Raw genomic sequence first — 18,254 nt, forward strand, 5'->3', positions numbered from 1 at the left:
CTGACTGATTTCTTGAGATGTTGCTTCAATATATCCACATAATAAAGTGCACCAGTCCCTCCTGCAGCAAAGCACCCCCACAGCATGATGCTGCCACCCCCGTGCTTCACGGTTGGGATGGTGTTCTTCGGCTTGCAAGACACCCCCTTTTTCCTCCAAACATAACGATGGTCATTATGGCCAAACAGTTCTATTTTTGTTTAATCAGACCAGAGGACATTTCTCCAAAAAGTACGATCTTTGTCCCCATGTGCAGTTGCAAACCGTAATCTGGCTTTTTTATGGTGGTTTTGGAGCAGTGGCTTCTTCCTTGCTGAGCGGCCTTTCAGGTTATGTTGATATAGGACTTGTTTTACTGTGGATATAGATAAGTTTGTACGTGTTTCCTCCAGCATCTTCACAAGGTCCTTTGCTGTTGTTCTGGGATTGATTTGCACTTTTCGCACCAGAGTACGTTCATCTCTAGGAGACAGAATGCGTCTCCTTCCTGAGTGGTATGACGGCTGTGTGGCCCCATGGTGTTTACACTTGCGTACTATTGTTTGTACAGATGAACGTGGTACCTTCAGGTGTTTGGAAATTGCTCTCAAGGATGAACCAGACTTGTGGTCTACAATGTTTTTTCTGAGGTCTTGGCTGATTTCTTTTGATTTTCCCATGATGTCAAGCAAAGAGGCACTGCAATACATCCACAGGTACACCTCCAATTGACTCAAATGATGTCAATTAGCCTATCAGAAGCTTCTAAAGCCATGACATCATTTTCTGGAATTTTCCAAGCTGTTTAAATGCACAGTCAACTTAGTGTATGTAAACTTCTGACCCACTGGAATTGTGATACAGTGAATTATAAATTAAATAATCTGTCTGTGAACAATTGTTGGAAAAATGACTTGTGTCATGCACAAAGTAGATGCCAAAACTATAGTTTGTTAACAAGACATTTGTGGAGTGGTTGAAAAACAAGTTTTAATGTTTCCAACCTAAGTGTATGTAAAGTTCCGACTTCAACTGTATATATATATATATATATACTTGTATACACTACCAGTCAAAAGTTTGGACACACCTGCTCATTCAAGGGTTGTTCTTTATTTTTTACTATTTTCTACATTGTAGAATAATAGTGAAGACATCAAAACTATGAAATAACACATATGGAATCATGTAGTAACCAAAACAGTGTTAAACAAATCAAAATATATATTTGAGATTCTTCAAAGTAGACACCCTTTGCCTTGATGACAGCTTTGCAAAATCTTTGCATTCTCTCAACCAGCTTCACCTGGAATGCTTTTCCAACAGTCTTGAAGGAGTTCCCACATATGCTGAGCACTTGCTTGTTGGCTGCTTTTCCTTCACCCTGCCGTCCGACTCATCCCAAACCATCTCAATTGGATTGAGGTAGGGGGATTGTGGAGGCCAGGTCATCTGATGCAGCACTCCATCACTCTCCTTCTTGGTAAAATAGCCATTACACCGCCTGGAGGTGTGTTGGGTCATTGTCCTGTTGAAAAACAAAGGATAGTCCAACTAAGCCCAAACCAGATGGGATAGCGTATCGCTGCAGAATGCTGTGGTAGCCATGCTGGTTAAATGTGCCTTGAATTCTAAATGAATCACAGACAGTGTCACCAGCAAAGCACCCCCACACCATAACACCTCCCCCTCCATGCTTTACGGTGGGAACTACACATGCGGAGATCATCCGTTCACCCACACCGCACCTCACAAAAACACAGCGGTTGGAACCAAAAATCTCAAATTTGGACTCCAGACCAAAGGATACATTTCCTCCGGTCTAATGTCCATTGCTCATGTTTCTTGGCCCAAGCAGGTCTCTTCTTCTTATTGGTGTCCTTTAGTTGTGGTTTCTTTGCAGCAATTCGACCACGAAGGCCTGATTCACACAGTCCCCTCTGAACAGTTGATGTTGAGATGTGTCTGTGACATGAACTCTGTGAAACATTTATTTGGGCTGCAATTTGTGAGGCTGGTAACTCTAATGAACTTATCCTCTGCAGCAGAGGTAACTCTGGGTCTTCCTTTCCTGTGGTGGTCCTCATGAGAGCCAGTTTCATTACAGCTCTTGATGGTTTTTGCGACTGCACTGTTCCGTATTTACTCACATTCATGTCTTAAAGTAATGATGGACTGTCGTTTCTCTACTTATTTGAGCTGTTCTTGCCATAATATGGACATAGACTTTTAGCATATAGGGATATCTTCTGTATACCCCTCCTACCTTGTCACAACACAACTGATTGGCTCAAACACATTAAGAAGGAAATAAATTCTGCAAATTAACATTTAAGAAGGCACACCTGTTAATTGAAATGCATTCCAGGTGACTATCTCATGAAGCTGGTTGAGAGAATGCCAAGAGTGTGCAAAGCTGTCATCAAGGCAAAGGATGGCTATTTGAAGAATCTCAAATATAAAATATCTTTTGATTTGTTTAACACTTTTTTGGTTACTAAATGATTCCATAGGTATTGTATCATAGTTTTGATGTCTTCATTATTATTCTACAATGTAAAAAAAGAGTAAAAATAAAGAAAAACCCTAGAATGAATAGGTGTGTCCAAACGTTTGACTGGTAGTGAATGTGTATATATATATATAATACATATATATAATGGATTAAAAAATAAAAATTCCTCATCAATCTACACACAATAACCCATAATGACAAAGTGAAAACAGGTGTTTAGAAATGTTGGCAAATGTATTACAAATAAGTATTCAGACCCTTTACTATGAGACTCGAAATTGAGCTCAGGTGCATGCTGTTTCCATTGATCATCCTTGAGATGTTTCTACAACTTGATTGGAGTCCACCTGTGGTAAATCCAATTGATTGGACATGATTTGGAAAGGCACACACCTGTCTACAGTGGGGAGAACAAGTATTTGATACACTGCCGATTTTGCAGGTTTTCCTACTTACAAAGCATGTAGAGGTCTGTAATTTTTATCATAGGTACACGTCAACTGTGAGAGATGGAATCTAAAACAAAAATCCAGAAAATCACAATGTATGATTTTTAAGTAATTCATTTGCATTTTATTGCATGACATAAGTATTTGATACGTCAGAAAAGCAGAACTTAATATTTGGTACAGAAACCTTTGTTTGCAATTACAGAGATCATACGTTTCCTGTAGGTCTTGACCAGGTTTGCCCACACTGCAGCAGGGATTTTGGCCCACTCCTCCATACAGACCTTCTCCAGATCCTTCAGGTTTCGGGGCTGTCGCTGGGCAATACGGACTTTCAGCTCCCTCCAAAGATTTTCTATTGGGTTCAGGTCTGGAGACTGGCTAGGCCACTCCAGGACCTTGAGATGCTTCTTACGGAGCCACTCCCTAGTTGCCCTGGCTGTGTGTTTCGGGTCGTTGTCATGCTGGAAGACCCAGCCACGACCCATCTTCAATGCTCTTACTGAGGGAAGGAGGGTATCTTGCGATACATGGCCCCATCCATCCTCCCCTCAATACGGTGCAGTCGTCCTGTCCCCTTTGCAGAAAAGCATCCCCAAAGAATGATGTTTCCACCTCCATGCTTCACGGTTGGGATGGTGTTCTTGGGGTTGTACTCATCCTTCTTCTTCCTCCAAACACGGCGAGTGGAGTTTAGACCAAAAAGCTCTATTTTTGTCTCATCAGACCACAAAACCTTCTCCCATTCCTCCTCTGGATCATCCAGATGGTCATTGGCAAACTTCAGACGGGCCTGGACATGCGCTGGCTTGAGCAGGGGGACCTTGCGTGCGCTGCAGGATTTTAATCCATGACGGCGTAGTGTGTTACTAATGGTTTTCTTTGAGACTGTAGTCCCAGCTCTCTTCAGGTCATTGACCAGGTCCTGCCGTGTAGTTCTGGGCTGATCCCTCACCTTCCTCATGATCATTGATGCCCCACGAGGTGAGATCTTGCATGGAGCCCCAGACCGAGGGTGATTGACCGTCATCTTGAACTTCTTCCATTTTCTAATAATTGCGCCAACAGTTGTTGCCTTCTCACCAAGCTGCTTGCCTACTGTCCTCTAGCCCATCCCAGCCTTGTGCAGGTCTACAATTTTATTCCTGATGTCCTTACACAGCTCTCTGGTCTTGGCCATTGTGGAGAGGTTGGAGTCTGTTTGATTGAGTGTGTGGACAGGTGTCTTTTATACAGGTAACAAGTTCAAACAGGTGCAGTTAATACAGGTAATGAGTGGAGAACAGGAGGGCTTCTTAAAGAAAAACTAACAGGTCTGTGAGAGCCGGAATTCTTACTGGTTGGTAGGTGATCAAATACTTATGTCATGCAATAAAATGCAAATTAATTACTTAAAAATCATACAATGTGATTTTCTGGATTTTTGTTTTAGATTCCGTCTCTCACAGTTGAAGTGTACCTATGATAAAAATTACAGACCTCTACATGCTTTGTAAGTAGGAAAACCTGCAAAATCGGCAGTGTATCAAATACTTGTTCTCCCCACTGTATATAAGGTCCCTCAGTTGACAGTGCATGTCAGAGCAAATACCAAGCCTTGAGGTCGAAGGAAATGTCTGTAGAGCTCCGAGACAGGATTGCGTTGAGGCATAGATCTGGGGAAGGGTACCAAAACATTTCTGCAGCATTGAACGTACCCAAGAACACAGTGGCCTTCATCATTCTTAAATGGAAGAAGTTTGGAACCACCAAGACCCTTCCAAGAGCTTGCCATCCGGCCAAACTGAGCAATCGGGGGAGAAGAAGGGGCCTTCGTCAGTGAGGTGACCGAGAACCCGATGGTCACTCTGACAGAGCTCCAGAGTTCCTCTGTGGAGATGGGAGAACCTTCCAGAAGGACAACCATCTCTGCAGTACTCCACCAATCAGGCCTTTATGGAAGAGTGGCCAGATGGAAGCCAGTCTTCAGTAAAAGGCACATGACAGGCCTCTTGGAGTTTGCCAAAAGGCACCTAAAGGACTCTCAGACCATGAGAAACAAGATTGTCTGGTCTGATGAAACCAAGATTTAACTCTTTGGCCTGAATGCCAAGCGTCACGTCTGGAGGAAACCTGGCACCATCCCTACGGTGAAGCATGGTGGTGGCAGCATCATGCTGTGGGGATGTTTTTCAGCGGCAGGGACTGGGTGACTAGTCAGGAAAGAGGGAAAGATGAAAAGAGCAACATACAGAGAGATCCTTGATGAAAACCTGCTCCAGAGCGCTCAGGACCTCAGACAGGACCTCAGACTGGGTCCAACAGGACAACGACCCTATGCACACAGCCAAGACAACACAGGAGTGGCTTCGGGACAAGTCTCTGAATGTCCTTGAGTGGCGACTCTCCCCATCCAACCTGACAGAGCTTGAGAGGATCTGCAGAGAAGAATGGGAGAAACTCCCCAAGTACAGGTGTGCCAAACTTGTAGCGTCATACCCAAGAAGACTTGAGGCAGTAATCACTGCCAAAAGTGCTTCAACAAAGTACTGAGTAAAGGGTCTGAATACTTATGTAAATATGACATTTCTGTTTTTGCTTTGTCATGATGGGATATTGTGTGTAGATGAGGAATTTTCTTTTTTTAATCAATTTTAGAATAAGCCTGTAACGTAACAAAATGTGAAAAAAGTAAAGGGGTCTGAATACTTTCCGAATGTACTATATATATATATATATATATATATATACTGCCGTTCAAAAGTTTGGGGTCACTTAGAAATGTCCTTGTTTTCCTTGAAAACATACATGAAATTAGTTTGAATAGGAAATATAGCAAAATGAATAGGAAGTGTAGTCATTGACAAGGTTAGAAATAGTGATATTTAATTGAAATAATAATTGTGTCCTTCGAACTTTGCAGCAATTATAGCCTTGCAGACCTTTCGCATTCTAGTTGTCAATTTGTTGAGGTAATCTGAAGAGATTTCACCCCATGCTTCCTGAAGCACCTCCCACAAGTTGGATTGGCTTGATGGGCACTTTTTACGTACCATACGGTCAAGCTGCTCCCACAACAGCTCAATAGGGTCTGTGCTGGCCACTCCATTATAGACAGAATACCAGCTGACTGCTTCTTCCCTAAATAGTTATTGCATAGTTTGGAGCTGTGCTTTGGGTCATTGTCCTGTTGTAGGAGGAAATTGGCTCCAATCAAGCGCCGTCCACAGGGTATGGCATGGCGTTGCAAAATGGAGTGATAGCCTTCCTTCTTCAAGATCCCTTTTACCCTGTACAAATCTCCCACTTTACCACCACCAAAGCACCCCCAGACCATCACATTGCCTCCACCATACTTGATAGATGGCATCAAGCACTCCTCCAGCATCTTTTCATTTGGTCTGCGTCTCACAAATGTTCTTCTTTGTGATCTGAACACCTCAAACTTCGATTCGTCTGTCCATAACACTTTTTTCCAATCTTCCTCTGTCCAGCGTCTGTGTTCTTTTGCCCATCTTAATATTTTCTTTTTATTGGCCAGTCTGAGATATGTCTTTTTCTTTGCAACTCTGCCTAGAAGATCAGCATCCCGGAGTCGCCTCTTCACTGTTGACGTTGAGACTGGTGTTTTGCAGGTACTATTTAATGAAGCTGCAAGTTGAGGACCTGTGAGGCGTCTGTTTCTCAAACTAGACACTCTAATGTATTTGTCCTCTTGCTCAGTTGTGCACCGGGGCCTCCCACACCTCTTTCTATTCTGGTTAGAGACAGTTTGCGCTGTTCTGTGAAGGGAGTAGTACACAGCGTTGTACGAGATCTTCAGTTTCTTGGCAATTTCTCGCACGGAATAGCCTTCATTTCTCAGAACAAGAAAAGGCTGACGAGTTTCAGAAGAAAGTTCTTTGTTTCTGGCCATTTTGAGCCCATCGAACCCACAATTGCTGATGCTCCAGATACTCAACTAGTCTCAAGAAGGCCAGTTTTATTGCTTCTTTAATCAGCACAACAGTTTTCAGCTGCTGTCATAATTGCAAAAGGGTTTTCTAATGATCAATTAGCCTTTTAAAATGATAAACTTGGATTAGCAAACACAATGTGCCATTGGAACACAGGACTGATGGTTGCTGATAATGAGTTAATAATCTCTCTCTATTCTCTCTTCATCTCTCTCTCTCTTCTCTCTCTCTCTTCCTCTTTCTCTCTTTTCTCTCTCTTCCTCTCTCTTTCTCTCTTCCTCTCTCTCTTCTCTCTCTTTCTCTTCTTCTCTTTCTCTCTCTCTTTCTCTCTTCTCTCTTCCTCTTTCTCTCAGTATGAATTTAAAATTTTTTTTTATGCATTCTGTATGGTATTCTGTAAATCGCTTCTCTCTCTCTATTCTCTCTTCCTCTCTTCATCTCTCTCTCTTCTCTCTCTCCTCTCTCTTTCTCTCTTCCTCTCTCTTCCTCTCTCTTCCTTTTTCTCTTTCTCTCTTTTCTCTCTCTCTCTCTTTCTCTCTTCCTCTCGCTCTTCCTCTCTCTCTTCCTCGCGCTCTTCCTCTCGCTCTCTCTCGCTCTTTCTCTCTCTCGCTCTTCTCTCTTCCTCTTTCTCTCAGTATGAAAAAAAACAAAAAATGTATGCACTCACTAACTGTAAGTCGCTCTGGATAAGAGCGTCTGCTAAATTACTAAAATGTAAATGTAATAATGGGCCTCTGTACGCCTATGTAGATATTCCATTAAAAATCAGCCGTTTCCCGCAACAATAGCCGTTTACAACATTAACAATGTCTACACTGTATTTCGGATCAATTTGATGTTATTTTAATGTACAAAAAAATTGCTTTTCTTTCGAAAACAAGGACATTTCTAAGTGACCCCAAACTTTTGAACGGTAGTGTATATTACATATCTCTTGCCCTTATGTTTGTGTTTGCATAATGCATAGATTCCACAGATAATAATATAATAATATAATAATAATAATATATATAATAATAATATAATATAATATGCCATTTAGCAGACGCTTTTATCCAAAGCGACTTACAGTCATGCGTGCATACATTTTTGTGCATGGGTGGTCCCGGGGATCGAACACACTACCTTGGCGTTACAAGCGCCGTGCTCTACCAGCTGAGCTACAGAGGACCACAGATAATGCCCTAGGCCTAGACATGGAAATGGAATAAGAATATTGTGTATCTCAATGATCCTATACACTTTGCCACAGATATTGATGTGCCACTGTGATGATACATCAAACATCAACCCCTCTGGTCTTTGTGTGAAGCCATTGTAATGGAGAAGATAGTTCTTGTTGTCCTTAATGATTGTGTCATGATTGCTGACCCTTGAGAGGCAGGCCGGTTGCCATGGAAACAGATTGTAGCGCGGGTCAAAGACTCTGGGTGACACGGGGGTTCTGGGTAGGCACAGTGGAGGGCAAACGACTCCAGAGTGATTCGACAGACAGTCATTTTGGGGAGTAGCATATCCTTAGAATGATATTTTCTGTCTTGTTTTGGTGTTTCAGAGTGAGAAATGGGTTTAATTGTTTTTTTAAATTGGTTCTTGCTCTGAAGGAGCGAGATGTCTGAAATGCACGTTTTTATGCATGGACACAGCATGTGTCGTGTGTGTGTGTGTAGGCGTTTTCAGTCATCTGGTAAGTGAATCATTGTTGCAGTTAATTCTTACAGCTTTCCTGTCTGCTGTGGATTACTGAAAGAGTCTTTATTTAGATCAGTCAATCATCATTAGACTTACACACTGCTCTGTGGTAGGTGTGTGTGTGTGTAAGTGTATGAACGCGCATATGTGTGTGTTTGTGTGGCAAACAAAATAGTTAACTTGTGGTGGGCCACAAATATTCTTATTTCTCTATTCACATTAAACAATCCACACATAAACAACACATGACAGGGTTGCCTGTTGAGATGGAACATATGGTTGAGTTGTGGTGTCGTAAACAGAGCAAAGCAAAGCAGGGACCGACATAATTGCGGGGTGTGTTAGCATTGTGCTAATGTCCTAGCATGGATGCTAAGCTCTATAGCTACCACTGTGACAGAGACAGGTTATGTAAAAGCCTCTGCCTCTAGTTGTGGTCTGGCTCCTTGTGGTTGTCTTATCAGGCCACAGACACTGGAAAAAACTGAAGGGGTGTGTCATCACCAACTGTTTTACTGAGAGAGGCAGATACATTTAGGAGAGACTGGAAAGGGTTCTTCATGGAATCCAAAAGGGTTCTAACTGGAACCAAAAAGGGTTCTTCAAAGGGTTATCCTATGGGGACAGCCAAAAAACCCTTTCAGGCTCTAGATAGCAGCTTTTTTTTTCTAAGAACATTAGACAAAAACTGGACACAAAAGCTTCTAACTGGAGATGTGTGTGTGTGTGTGTGCTTGTGTGTGTGTTTGTTCTTGTGTGTGTGGCTGTTGGGGGAGGGGTAACCACACCAGACCCCTCACTGATTATATTAATCTGTGGACAAAGCCCCTCCCCTTTAACCATGAAATGACCAACAAGCCTTCTTCATCATGCATCCCCTCTCTCTTTTTAGGTTGGACAATAATCGATAATATTGCAGCCTTCCATCCTTTGGCAGGACAAGCTTCCGCCTTTTGACAGTACAGAAACATGGTTTGGCTATGATTATAGCAACCTTCCCTATCCTAGGAGGGATGGTTGGTTGACATTTGTGTGATAAAATATACCAATAAAGGCCAGATGAAATCTCAAAAACCCTCTCTCTCTTCCGAGCAGCTAATCTGTCATATACTATATCCCAAAGCGCTGAGTTGAGGTTATGTTTCAGAGGTGATTGCTCTCTGAGTCAGACCTGTCTGTCTGTCTGTCTGTCTGTATCTTTGTCTGTCTGTGGCAGTTTGTGTGTCAGTCTGTCTGCCTGAGTGACAGTCTGTCTTCCATGGGGGAGATAAGGATGACAAGGCACTATTTCTATCTCTGTGTTGGATCCTTTCTAGCAGTGTGGGTGGCTCTTTTGAGGCTTTGTATGTGTGTCCTAACTCCCAAATGGATGTCTGACTCTGCAATGCCTAGCTCCACTAGGTACACAGTGAAGTGAACAACCCCCAGAGGCTATTATAGGGCTTTCACACATTACAGTACCCAGAATCACCATCCATACCCACACACACAGACACACAGACAAACACACACACACCAGCACTCCTACTCCAAATTCACAGAGCATATGAATGGAGCAGTATGGAGACTGAGACAGACTCATTTGACCTGGAGTGAGGCTTCACTATCAGCTACGGCAGCACATTACATATTTTCTTGGTAGTCAGCGTGTCTTAACACTTTGAAATTGTACTTACTCTTCATAATTTTATAACTCTTTAGAAACCTTGATCTATCCTAACAAGTCCTGCTATATTCCACTGTCTCAAAATGACTGACCGTGTCACGGATCGACAATCAATAACAGAACAGTTTCACTGATCTGAACCCCACAGTACTAACAAACATATCTCTATGTGTTTCAGATCTGATATCGGCCACCAATGCGACCAACGTGAACATCCCTCAGATGGCCGACACTCTGTTTGAGAGGGCCACCAACGCCAGCTGGATTGTCGTCTTCAAGGCCCTAGTCACCACACACCACATGTGTGTCCATGGAAATGAGGTCAGAGGGCAGCATTTTAGTGCACAACCACAATAAAACAAATTAGGACTGTTTCAGCACTATGGACAGCTACACGGCTGTCTTGATTAATCCCAGGGGAGCTGTGAGTGTAGCTGTCCATGGTGCTGGAAACAGTGCTATTAGTATTGCTGCAGACTAGAGCTCATTCTGAAACATGGTTATAAAACACAGTTGTGTTTGTCTGGAGCTATTTTTACATATTGAGTTGCTGTATTGCTATAGACATAACATACTAGCACTCAATTTGTATTTGACTATTTCAGTAAATATGCCTTAATTGTCTTGATTTTTTTTTCTTTGATTCATTTTTTTTTTTATCAGCCTATTTAATTGTAAGGTGTTTCAGTGTCAGTGCCTTATTGTCATTCTGCTTCCTCAGAGGTTCATCCAGTACCTGGCCTCCAGGACCGCTCTGTTCAACCTCAGCAACTTTATTGACAAAACAGGCTCCCACGGTAAGTGCACTTCCTGTGTGCGTGTGTGTATGTTTGGGGAGTGAAGCAGGTGGATTCCCTCCCAGTTGAGAGCATAAACAGATACAGTAGATGAGATGTGAGACTACCTGGAGGCGCAGAAGGAGACAAGAGGAGAGGAGGAGACAGGAGGAGACAGGAGGAGAGGCATAGACAGAGACAGGAGAGGAGGAGAGACAGGAGGAGACTGGAGGAGAGGAGGAGAGGCAGAGACAGGAGGAGAGGAGGAGAGGCAGAGACAGGAGGAGAGGAGGAGAGGCAGAGACAGGAGGAGAGGAAGAGAGGCAGAGACAGGAGGAGAGGCAGAGAGGCAAAGACAGGAGGAGAGGCAGAGACAGGAGGAGAGGAAGAGAGGCAGAGACAGGAGGAGAGGCAGAGACCAGGAGGACAGGAGGAGAGGCAAAGACAGGAGGAGAGGCAGAGACAGGAGGAGAGGCGGAGAGGCAGAGACAGGAGGAGAGGCGGAGACAGGAGGAGAGGCAGAGACGGGAGGAGAGGCAGAGACGGGAGGAGAGGCGGAGACAGGAGGAGAGGCGGAGACAGGAGGAGAGGCGGAGACAGGAGGAGAGGCGGAGACAGGAGGAGAGGCGGAGACAGGAGGAGAGGAGGAGACAGGAGGAGAGGAGGAGACAGGAGGAGAGGAGGAGAGGAAGAAACAGGAGGAGAGGCGAGGAGAGGCGGAGACAGGAGGAGAGGAGGAGAGGCAGAGACAGGAGGAGGAGAGGCAGAGACAGGAGGAGAGTAAGAGAGGCAGAGACAGGAGAGGAGGAGAGGCAGAGACAGGAGGAGAGGAGGAGAGGAGGAGAGGCAGAGACAGGAGGAGACAGGAGGAGAGGCAGAGACAGGAGGAGAGACAGGAGGAGAGGAGGAGACAGGAGGAGAGGCAGAGACAGGAGCAGAGGCAGGAGGATAGGAGGAGAGGCAGAGACAGGAGGACAGGAGGAGCGACAAGAGGACAGGAGGAGAGGCAGAGACAGGAGGACAGGAGGAGAAGCAGAGACAGGAGGACAGGAGGAGAGGCAGAGTCAGGAGGACAGGAGGAGAGGCAGAGACAGGAGGAGAGGCGAAGACAGGAGGAGAGGCGGAGACAGGAGGAGAGGCGGAGACAGGAGGAGCGGCGGAGAGGCAGAGACAGGAGGAGAGGCAGAGACAGGAGGAGAGGCAGATTCAGGAGGAGAGGCGGAGACAGGAGGAGAGGCGGAGACAGGAGGAGAGGCGGAGACAGGAGGAGACAGGAGGAGAGGAGGAGAGACAGAGACAGGAGGAGAGGAGGAGAGGCGGAGACAGGAGGAGAGAAGGAGAGGAAGAGACAGGGGACATCTGTAAAGAGAGGAAATCACTGGCCTGATAAGCATGCAATGTGCACACACTAAACATAGTACTGTACATGTACAGATGTAGGATCTTAATTTGATTACCCTGTTGCAGGAGAAATTTCAAACTTGTAGTGTATTTGAGGTTTAAAAAGGCTTCTGAAGTTTTTAATTTCCACTTTGAAATTTCAGACTTGATTTTCCCTGACGAAAAATGTATCAACCCCTACAACAATTTCCATTAATTATAATCCACATAATAATTCACATTTCCTGTTGCTGCAGGATTATTTTCCTGCTGTAGCAAACTGGCTCAAATTAAGATCCTACATCTGTACACACATCCATGCACACTTGCACGCACACACACACACACACACACACACACACATACATACATACATACATACATATAGTACTAGTCAAAAGTTTAGACACACCTACTCATTCAAGGGTTTTTCTTTATTTTTACTATTTTCTACATTGTAGAATAATAGTGAAGACATCAAAACCATGAAATAACACATATGGAATAATGTAGTAACCAAGAAAGTGTTAAACAAATAAAAATATATTTTAAATTTTAGATTCTTCAAAGTAGCCACCCTTTGCCTAGATGACAGCTTTGCACACTCTTGGTATTCTCTCAACCAGCTTCACCTGGAATGCTTTTCCAACAGTCTTGAAGGAGTTCCCACATATGCTGAGTACTTGTTGGCTGCTTTTCCTTCACTCTGCGGTCCAGCTCATCACAAACCATCTCAATTGGGTTGAGTTTGGGTGATTGTGGAGGCCAGATCATCTGATGCAGCACTCCATCACTCTCCTTCTTGGTCAAATAGCCCTTACACAGCCTGGAGGTGTGTTGGGTCATTGTTCTGTTGAAAAACAAATGATAGTCCCACTAAGCCCAAACCAGATGTAATGTCGTATAGCTTCAGAATGCTTTGGTAGCCATGCTGGTTAAGTGTGCCTTGAATTCTAAATAAATCACAGACAGTGTCACCAGCAAAGCACCCCTACACCATCACACCTCCTCCTCCATGCTTCACGGTGTGAACCACACATGCGGAGATCATCCGTTCACTTACTCTGCGTCTCACAAAGACACGGCGGTTGGAACCAAAAATCTGTAATTTGGACTCCTCAGACCAAAGGACATATTTCCACCGGTCTAATGTCTTCCTTTTCTGTGGTGGTCCTCATGAGAACCAGTTTCATCATAGCGCTTGATGGTTTTTGCGACTGCACTTGAAGAAACTTTTCTGTATTGACTGACCTTCATGTCTTAAAGTAATGATGGACCTTCATTTCTCTTTGCGTATTTGAGCTGGACTTGGTCTTTTACCAAATAGGGCTATATTCTGTATACCAACTGATTGGCTCAAATGCATTAAGAAGGAAATAAATTCCTCAAATTAAGAAGGCACACCTGTTAATTGAAATGCGTTTCAGGTGACTACCTCATGAAGCTGGTTGAGAGAATGCCAAGAGTGTGCAATGCTGTCATCAAGGCAAAGGGTGGCTATTTGAAGAATCTAAAATCTCAAATATATTTGGATTTGTTTAACACTTTTTTGGTTACTACATGATTCCGTATGTGTTATTTCATAGTTGTGATCTCTTCACTATTATTATACAATGTAGAAAATAGTAAAAATAAAGAAAAACCCTGGAATGAGTAGGTGTGTCCAAACTTTTGACTGGTACTGTACATACACACACACACACACACACACACACACACTAAACTGCTTCCTGCCTCCATGATTGCTATATCCTGCGCTTTTCACCAGTGTCTTGCCCTGGTCTCATTATAGATCCCCTGTCTCATCGTACTGTCTCTCATCCTAATGTAAACAAAAAAAATAGCTACTGCAACCCTCCCGTTCAATCCCCTTCAAATCTCCCCTACAATCAGATACACGACTTGCAAAATTGAAGAGAGAACGTTTTTGGTGTGACATGAATGTGGTGCTCTCTTCTTTCTCTAGGCTATGATATGTCTACTTTCATCAGACGTTACGGCCGCTACCTCAATGAGAGGGCTTTTGCCTACCGCCAGATGGCTTTCGACTTCACCAAAGTCAAGAAGGGGTCAGTCACTTCCCTGTCTCTCCAAATCCTTTTACATCCCCATCCTTGAGATCCTCATCACTGAGGCTCACCAGCCATTCACCTCATCACTGAGGCCCACCTGTCATTCACCTCATCATTGAAGCCCACCTGTCATTCACCTCATCACTGAAGCCCACCTCATACTATCGTTCACCTCATCACTGAGACCCACCTGCCATTCACCTCATCATTGAAGCCCACCTGTCATTCACCTCATCACTGAAGCCCACCTCATACTATCGTTCACCTCATCACTGAGGCCCACCTGCCATTCACCTCATCATTGAAGCCCACCTGTCATTCACCTCATCACTGAAGCCCAGCTCATACTATCATTCACCTCATCACTGAGGACCTCATATTGTTATTTACCTCATCCATGAGCCCCTTGTTATGCTCTCCCCTGTGTGTTTCCTCCACAGTGCTGAAGGGGTGATGAGGACAATGGCTCCAGACAAGCTGTTAAAAGGCATGCCCGTCCTGCAGACTCAGATCGACACACTGCTGGAGTTTGATGTGAGTTTGACATGTTGTTCATCATTGATCTGTTTATTACTGTCTGTCTGTCTGTCTGTCGTCATTTGTGAATTAGCTGACCACTGTACTATGTCAGGCCACAAAGAATAATGTTTACCTATTGTTTATTTTCCTGTGTTACATTTTCTCTTTCTCTCTCTATCTCTCTCTCTCAATAGCAATGATACTATTTGTTCTATTGACCCTGATATTTCTGTGCGGGTGCACAATTTTTTAGTACAGCAGAATATTGCTGGAGTTTAATTAATTAAGTTAACTAATGCTCTTCTGTTGAATTTGTAGTGTCGAGTCAATGTTGCTAATTATGCTGTAACAAAGGAGTCCGCTTATACTGAGCTTTGATCATAAGTTTTATTCATATCACAAGATGTCAGCATAAGTTTACAGATGTCTAGAGCATCCGGAGAGCAGAGTCCCAAAATAATATGTCTGCTCTAATGTTCTTTGTTCAAACTCAGTACTTATAATATTCCCCAAAATATAGGTGGCTCCCTCTACTGTCCAATCCCCTGTCTACAACACACTCCCTGTCTTCTATGGGGCGTCACCCTAAAACGGCTCCCTCTGAAACTAAATAAACATCCTCTCAGGTTCCACTTGAAAACATTAGCAAAGTCATAATTCTTAATACACTACAAACTACATGATAAAACGCTTTAAAAAGTTCTGTCTCTCTCCCAGGTCCATCCCAAGGAGCTGAATAACCCTATCATCAACGCAGCATTCCTGCTGCTCTTCAAGGATCTGGTCAAGCTTTTTGCCTCCTACAACGACGGGATCATTAATTTATTAGGTGAGTTAGACATGTCATTGGGTGCATCCCAAATGGCACCCTATTTCCTATATAGTGCACTACTTTTGACCAGAGCCCTGTGGGCCCTGGTCAAAAGTTGTTTACTATTAAGGGAATAGGGTGCCATTTGAGAAGCAGACTCTGTCACCAATTAAAAGATCAATGACTTTCTTTCACCGTTTAGTGATTTTAGAAGATGCTCTTATTCATAACAACTGTTAAATATCTGTAGAGAAATACTTTAAGATGAAGAAGGGCGATTGCAAGGAGGCCTTGGAGATCTATAAGAGGTTCCTGACCAGGGTCACCAAGATCGGAGAGTTCATGAAGCTCGCTGAGGTAAAGGAAACTTCCTAACAGATTAGGGTATATTCTAACTAACTTAAATCCAAATGAAACTCACACAGTGCTTCCTCACATGCAGTGTCTCTCTATTTTGAATATAAGGTTATGATGCACGGATTTGGTTGTGAAGTTGTCTCTTGTGTGTATTTTGTTCCACAGACAGTCGGTGTCGAAAAAAATGACATTCCAGACATCAACTATGTAAGTCACTGATCTTTGTGCTTTCTCTCTAGAAGGATGATGGCATAGTTGTAACACACACACACACACATCTATCCTAATCTCCCCCCTGCGATCCCAGTGTCTGCACCCTCGAGTGGTGACGGACCTCGTAGACTCAGACAATGAGGACTGTCCCTTTCAGCCTATCGAGGACCCGGTAACCATAGAGACACGGGGTGGCTTGGCTGAGTGCCTGTTTGGAGGATGGGGTTTTGGCATGGGATCATTCTACAGACTGACACTTCTGACTGCATTGTGTGTGTGTGTGTGTGTGTTAGCATGTGTGTGTGCTTCCGTGTGCACAAACGACTGTAGAGTTTAAGTAAAATGTGAACACCTTAACACTTCATTCTACAGGCCATTGAGTTGATACAAAAGTGGGGTAGTGGGGTGAGTTAAAAATTAAGGGTCTGGAGTGGTGCTGCCATAGAAATAGAATTGGGTGCTGTGTTATTTGAAGTGTTGGCATGTAGATGGATAAGGAAGTCAGTGACGTAAACCTGTTGTTTCTGTGTCTCTGATTGGTTCTCTCTTCTCTGACCCTCAGGCTCCCAGTAGCATCCTGGAGTCGCTGGAGACACACATGAACAGCTTGGAGGGGAAGAAGGGGTAAGAGGACCCTCTCTAACTACACCATTTCAGAAAGAGCTCAAATGTGGGAATGGCTCCATAGGTATCTTTACACAGAGAAAATATGAATTGAGAAATGAGAGTGTGAGATAAACTAGATACTCATAACTTGGGCTCTATTCACCTTATGTAGCCCTGCCCACTTGACCCAGTTCCTGATCGAATGCAGCCTGGTCTCATAGACTAGACGTGACATACTAAATGTAAATCCGGGACACTCAAATGAGTATGATATATTAAGTTTGGTATGGTTACATAAGACAAATGGTTACTTAAGGCAAAAACAAAAGTAAGGTGGTTGGTCAGGGTGGATGGGTGAGCGTATAACGCGAAAGTTCTAGCAGACCATAGGTTGCAAGTTCAAATCTCATCACGGACGACTTTAGAATTTTAGCTAATTAGCAACTACTTAAAACTTTTAAGCTACTTTGCAACTAGCTAACCCTTTGAAACTAGCATGTTAGCTAACCCTTCCCCTAACCTTAACCCTTTCCCTAACCCTAACCTTAACCCTTTAACGTAACTCCTAAACTTAACCCTGACCTTAACCCGAACCCCTAGCCTAGCTAACGCTAGTCACCTAGCTAGCATTCGTAACATATCATACATTTTGCAAATTCGTAACATATCATACGAAATGGGTGATGGACATCCACAAATTAATACATACATTTTTTACATTTTAGTCATTTAGCAGACGCTCTTATCAAGAGCGCATACATTTTTTATTCATTTTTCATACTGGCCCCCGTGGGAATCGAACCCACAACCCTGGCGTTGCAAGCGCCATGCTCTACCAACTGAGCTACACAGGACATACCATACAAAACGTAACATATCATACTAAATGGAGTGTCTCGGATTTACTTACAGAAACATATGAAATGCTCTGAGACCAGGTTGGTTTTCCTCCTTCCAGCCCATTCACAAACAAGGAAAACCATAGTTAAATATGAATTAAATTTGTTAAAACTATTAAATAACGTACACACAGAATTGGAAATATATGTTAATTATATTCTGAGAAAAATTATTGAAAAACAATTACGTTTATTTTCACTTACAAATAGTACTTAATAATAGCCTAAAATAATAATAGCCAGAAATAATAGCCGAAATTAGCAAATTAGAATTCACATAGAAAACATTGCGGGTTAGCTAGTTAGCATATTAGACTATATCTAATGGTAATTATCCATACAGGCTGTATCCCTTTTCAATCAAAGATCAATGATTGAACTGGCA

At 43.3% G+C, this 18,254-nt stretch overlaps 1 protein-coding gene across 10 annotated transcripts in view; it reads left to right on the forward strand.

Moving 5' to 3' along the window:
- The window catches only part of LOC121552080 (clathrin coat assembly protein AP180), a 46,733-nt gene that overhangs the window by 9,695 nt on the left and 18,784 nt on the right, over nucleotides 1–18,254 (forward strand). For all 10 annotated transcript variants that reach the window (XM_041864783.2, XM_041864774.2, XM_041864777.2 and 7 more), the window contains exons 3-10: nucleotides 10,415–10,557; nucleotides 10,958–11,033; nucleotides 14,359–14,461; nucleotides 14,905–14,998; nucleotides 15,701–15,812; nucleotides 16,045–16,151; nucleotides 16,317–16,358; nucleotides 16,927–16,988. In XM_041864783.2, coding sequence (XP_041720717.1) covers nucleotides 10,415–10,557; nucleotides 10,958–11,033; nucleotides 14,359–14,461; nucleotides 14,905–14,998; nucleotides 15,701–15,812; nucleotides 16,045–16,151; nucleotides 16,317–16,358; nucleotides 16,927–16,988 — 739 coding nt within the window. The remainder of the gene's footprint in view (nucleotides 1–10,414; nucleotides 10,558–10,957; nucleotides 11,034–14,358; nucleotides 14,462–14,904; nucleotides 14,999–15,700; nucleotides 15,813–16,044; nucleotides 16,152–16,316; nucleotides 16,359–16,926; nucleotides 16,989–18,254) is intronic.

The sequence above is a fragment of the Coregonus clupeaformis genome, chromosome 36 (genome assembly GCF_020615455.1).
Source record: "Coregonus clupeaformis isolate EN_2021a chromosome 36, ASM2061545v1, whole genome shotgun sequence".
NCBI classification, from domain to species: Eukaryota; Metazoa; Chordata; class Actinopteri; order Salmoniformes; family Salmonidae; genus Coregonus; species Coregonus clupeaformis.